Source organism: Apteryx rowi, unplaced genomic scaffold, assembly GCF_003343035.1.
Source record: "Apteryx rowi isolate R43461 unplaced genomic scaffold, aptRow1 scaffold_34, whole genome shotgun sequence".
NCBI classification, from domain to species: domain Eukaryota; kingdom Metazoa; phylum Chordata; class Aves; order Apterygiformes; family Apterygidae; genus Apteryx; species Apteryx rowi.
In genome coordinates, this window is record NW_020449863.1 from 4,086,599 (window position 1) to 4,092,598 (window position 6,000).

Genomic DNA, 6,000 nt, shown 5'->3' on the forward strand with positions numbered 1-6,000 from the left:
TTAAGATTTTATTTCAGAAGATGACCATACTGCTGATATTATTACCCCCCACCTACTTTGTAAAAACATGTACAGAAAATAATTTACTAGGTCAAGTTTTGCTCCAAAATTGCTATAGTGAATTATAACATAGATGTGTATACATAAATAAAACCTTCAACAGAATTTAGGATAAAGTCCTTTAATATTTGCTGACTAAAAAGTATTAAGAGACTTTCAAGATTTAATTACTTTATTTTAGCATCCAGTTCAAGGAAAGCAGCTATGTTATAAATGCCCTCCCTTATGTCCTTAGTCATGATGTTTTCAGCCTATTTTTTCCTCAAAACAACTATAATGAATTTTCTTTACTGGACACCAAAGACGTTGCATACTTGAGAACAAAGATTTTGTTTAAAAATTTAATTCATTATTAAAACGGCTGAAACCTAATATTCAGATTTGTCATCTTAATAAGTGTTCAAAAGTTTGTTTACCAACACTTAATTTTAAATAAAACCAAGTGATGCAAGTCTCCGTATAAAAACARGAATACATAAATTCAAAACTGGACAATTACCTCAGAAACATTCTGAAATGGTAGCAACTACCTATGTTAAAAACACAAAATAATTTGCTTGCCACAAACTCCCCAAAACCCAACACAGATGCACTCACTCTCATTTCTCTAGCTAGAGTTCTTGTCAGTTTACATTATACATGAACAAACATACATACATAAAGACATGCCCCTCTGGTAAAACCCTCTCACTCCTTACTAGCACAGGCAGGATTAATCATGGATAATAATTATAATACCAACGGATAACACTTCTAACATAATACACACCCACTTGAACTCCACATTAACATTCGAATTCAACATGCAGGTACTACAGAAACCAAGCATTGCCTTGTACAGGAGAAAGAGGGGGAAGAGGGGAAGAAAAACCATCCTGTATGTCTAACCTTCACAGGAAATTTCCTCTTTGCCCTCAGTTTTTTTTCCTTCTTATTTAGGAGAAAAAAAAAAAAAAAGGTCAAGTTTCCTGAAATCTAAAAAACGTAACTAACAAACTTAAACGCATGCTAATTTCAAATTCTCTCCTGACTATGAGGGTGGACCTCCCTTCAGCACAGCATGACCAGCCTTCTCGATAACAAAGGACAGAGAAAGAGTCAGAAGTTAGATGCATGTAGCACTACTGCATGAAACTACCCAGGCAGCATATTAGATATTCTCCCAGTATCTTTTTTTTCTTATGCAAAAATGCCAAAAAGCACTCATTACTTCTGGTCTGAATTCATTATCTTTCAACAGTTAAAAGCGGGTAACTATGGGTTTGTGAAAACCTAACATTTATCTTTTAAAAGGCTTACCTATAAAGCCTGCAAATTCCATACCATAAAAATCAAGTTTTCACTCTTCACATAATCTGTTTTTTTACTGAGTTCTCGCTACAAGATATTAGAGTTCTTTTGAGGATACAAATTTTTATGTAGTTCCTTAAGTAACTGTAGCATATTACATAGCAAAGAACGATGGCAAACTATCTCAGGATGTGATAAAGCAAGCAAGTTTTACAGAAGTGAAAGCTTGTGAGGTATGTCTGCCACCACAGGATGCAGACCAAACAGAAATCATCAATGTAAGACTAGAAAAAAGTTTTCCTTAAAATTTTCTGGGTAATTGATGAGCCTCAGAAAATGACTGCTGTGGTTGAAAGATTTAGTGACTTACATTCTCAAAGCCTTATTTACAAAAAAGAGAAGCAGCTTCTTTAATATGAAAATAGAAACAAGGATCATTCTGGGTATTCAATTTAACCGCTAAAGGAAAGTCTGCTCATTGCCAATGCACAAAGATCAAAGAAAGTAACAGTACAAAACCAATGCAATTCAAGATTCTTCTTGAGAAACTTTGCATTGTGCAAAAAGAAACATTTTTAGAGTAACCCCTGGACAGGGTTGAGGTAGGCTAGCATCTAGGATGTTGGCTAAAAAGATAAAGAAAGAGATTGCCGGAATACAGAAGTATCAGTAATGTTCTGAAGAGGAGATTTTTAGCTATAATATTTGGGAAGAATTCACAAAATTTAGTGACATATTGGACAGAGGAAAAAGCAGAAGGTTGATTAGAATAGAATCAAACAGGACAGTCAGGCGAAGGACTTGAAAGCTGCAAAAACCAAGGACTTGACAGCAGCAAGAGAAGTAATTCCATTCACCACAAATACTTCAGTCTAATTCAGTCTACTTCAGTTCCAATACCTGGAAATGATATCAGACTGGAGACTGAATGGGGAAGGAATTTGAAAGAAGACAAGTTTATCAGCTGCAGGAAAGAGTACAAGTGAGAAGACGTACCTAAATGCTCATCATAGAGTATTTTAATGTAGCTGATGTTACAAGGGAATACGCTACCATAACTGCACATGAATGAATTAAAATTAATTAACAGCAAGATCAAAAATTATTTTTCCTGCCTTCTCATACAAAAGTAAGACCCAATTCAGTTTAATGCTTTCTTCAGGTGTAGCTCCTTTAACATTTAAAGATACTGTTGAAAATATGTATCAACACTGTACTTATATTTGTACAGAGACGAAAGACATAGCGCTACATATGAAACTATGTGCTTGCAGTTTTCCTCTCACAAGAGTTCTACAGAAGAATTGAACAAGTAAATAAAACACAGGACTATAGAACTAAAGACTTAAGGCTGCAAAACAACCAATGCTGAGAACTAAAATAGCATAACAATAAAGTTTATCCACCATCTTGTTCTACCCTTAGACACTCTTCGTCTGCCATTTTCATTTCTATCATTATCGTTACAGTTAAAAAAAAAAAAGAGAGAATATTTTGTTACTGTTAGTATTGAGAACTATTAAAAAGTATTTGATTAAGTTTTTAAATCAATATTATAATCATTTAGTGCACAATTCTGCATATTTAACACTCAATTTAACTTATCCGGTATCTCACACAACCAACACAATATGCAAGAAACAACTGCTGGGAATTGTTTCAGATGCTCTAAAGTATGTTAATTTCCAAAGCAAAATTACTTGTGCTGTGAATTTTAACGCACTTGAAAGCCTGTACTCTCTCTCGTTCTGGAGCACAAATTTTGCATGTCTGAAGAGCTGTGATTCATCTTAAGAAAACCCATCTTGTGTTAAATGGAATGGAAACTGGACTAAGTGGTCAAATGACAAGTACATTCATATTCAAGCTGTATTATAAATGCATGTACAGTAATTTACGTCTCTCAGCTACCACAAAAGGCTCTTGATAAGCAGGTAATTTGCTAAATGGACTCCTTTATCCAAGTATTCGAAGGGCGTTACAAGAAAAATCTGCAGAGGCATTAATGTGACGTAAAGGTCAAGCATTGTGACATACCTTTCAAATAATCCCGCCTAACTTGCGATATGATGAGGAGGCTGCTGGCAGCACTGTTCAGTGTGAAGCCCTTGATGTGGGTCTCAGCACTAAAAGAAGCAGACATTTAGAAAGGAATTACTGACATGCTTCTGATACGATAATAAATGGTTGAGCACCAAGGTGAAATTATAAAAACTACTGTTCGTATGTTAAAAATATTGCTGCAAAATATCGACCTGGAGACAGCTTTTGTGTTATCCTGTCAATGGTTATAGAAGGATAATTTTTTTTTGCATTCTGACAGATGACAAAGTTGGAAGTGAGCAACAAAAGAAACAAAGTACAAGATTTTTTTTAAACAATCGGTTCAGATTCTTGAATGCTGACATATTAGATGACTAAAATAACTGCATGCCCTGCATTGTTCTGTTGTATCCTAAGCTGGATACTTTTTCTTCTTTTTTCAATAGTCACCATAATTATAAAATGTAAAACTATTCTTTCAGCAATAAAAATGAAACATTTATTTTCAGCACTGTATATTTTAAACATAAACTAAAGCATATTATGAACTAACACCATATCATTTGGTTGATTAATTTTCAAATTTCTGTCATCTAGATGTATACAGTTTTTAAAGTGAACATACTACATTTGCTGCCTTTGCCATGTTAAAATTGTATTTCACTTATCAATTCTCCATCTCCTACAATACAAAACTTCATATATCTACAGTCAAGAGAACTTGTACTTTAATAACACCATTAAAGCTTTTCAGAAACTAACACTATGGAAGTTAGTCAAAGCAGACTAACTAGCAATCACATTCATTTTATACTACAAAAGGCTCTAGTTCCTAAGTGACATATAGCCACATTTTTAATATACCAGGATAACTTTACAAATGTTCATTTCTAGATTACAAAATCTCTACACAGAAAAGCAGGGCATTGCCATTTACCATATCAGCAATCAAGATAAACCTCACTGATCATCTTGTGGCAAACAACTGAGCAGCCTACCTACTTGAATTTATATGTTGAGCGGATTGGGAGGTAAGCAGGTCATTGCTAAATTATTCTCCTCAATCCCAAGAAAATCCTTAACACAGTACACAATATGACTATCCTCTCAGTCACTTTCAGCCTCCCAGGCTCACATATGCAGTCACTGGACTCAGGATTTTCTTACTCTCCCAACCAATCCTCTTAATCTCTGCCTAAGCACCCACTGCTCAGTTCCACCTTTTTTTTCCTTTGTCCCATCTGTCAAAGCCCTTAAGTCAACAATTCATGCATGAGACTGTAAATTACATATAACAAAGGATTTACTTTCTCCAATCTTCCAGTCTTCAGTGTGATTAAATAGATGTTAGCTACTATTACAGAACTAATCCATCATTCCAATACTCCTAAATTTCTATTTAAAACTTCTTGGACTAAATGCAGTAAATATTCCTTAAAACTAACTAGAATCCCAAAGCAACTGGACTTGGGCTCACCAACAGATCGGCAACCTTCTAGGTTTTTTTTCCAAATACTGAATAGGAGTGCAATTTCCTTCTACTACAAAATCACTTTCTTATGAAAGTTTCTCAGTTCTGATAACAGAATGCAACTTTTAAAATAATCGAACCCTTTTAAAAGACAAAAATTACTTATTTTGTTGCCTATGTTAATACACATTCTACTAATAAAACACTTCCAAGCTCTCTAAATATTATTTAAATTTCAAGTTTGGCTTCAAGCAGAGTACAAAGAAAAAGACGTTAGCTTACACAAATGAAGGTAGCTTTCATATATTTTATGAAAATATTAGGAGTTGCACAAGTTTCAGGCCACTGCACACATTTAGGCTTTGTAGGAGTTATCTCTCTGTAATACGAGGTTGGTAAAATTGTCGAGCATGCAGAAATATGTATGAAACACACAGATTTGCTGTTCCTCAACTGTATGCACACACACAATCACTTTCTCTATATAAGTGAATAATTTAAAACTTACAGATTTTTCAAAATGCTTAATGTAAGCATGACTGTTACTAGAAAATAGATACACAAACACCATAAACTGCTTATATTAAGAATGTTGTTTTCTTTTTACAGATGAAACAGAGCTGCCGTAGGCTTCTTCGAATGTTATTATTTGGCATTTCTATGCTATATGATTGAATGTGAGAGTTCTGAAAAGCACAATAGCTATTACTATAGCTGACTGTGACTAGCGATCAAGAACAGAAAATCTTATTAAATCCCATTTTCATTTTCCCCAAATATCTTGAAGTTTCATAGGTATATTTCCAGTCCTTAAAAGCACGCTTCAAACTTTATTTAGTCTTTAGATCCCCCCTTCTTCGTTTTGCATGAGGATATTCCAAAACATTTTTCTTATCATCTGAAGGTGAATGCAGCCAGGGAAGTGCGCATGGGATGTGGCTATGGAGGACCCTCTTTTASCCCTCCTGGGAAACCTGCATGCTCGATCACCTCCCTGAAATGCCTGTACGCCAATGCACGCAGCTTGGGGAACAAACAGGAAGAACTAGAGATATGTGTGCGGTCGCAGGGCCATGATCTCATTGCCATTACAGAGACATGGTGGGATAGCTCGCATGACTGGAGTGCTGTCATGG

At 34.9% G+C, this 6,000-nt stretch overlaps 1 protein-coding gene across 2 annotated transcripts in view; it reads right to left on the minus strand.

Annotated features, from left to right (window-relative positions):
• The window catches only part of LRPPRC (leucine rich pentatricopeptide repeat containing), an 86,122-nt gene that overhangs the window by 13,060 nt on the left and 67,062 nt on the right, over positions 1 to 6,000 (minus strand). For both annotated transcript variants that reach the window (XM_026072291.1, XM_026072292.1), the window contains exon 30: positions 3,388 to 3,476. In XM_026072291.1, coding sequence (XP_025928076.1) covers positions 3,388 to 3,476 — 89 coding nt within the window. The remainder of the gene's footprint in view (positions 1 to 3,387; positions 3,477 to 6,000) is intronic.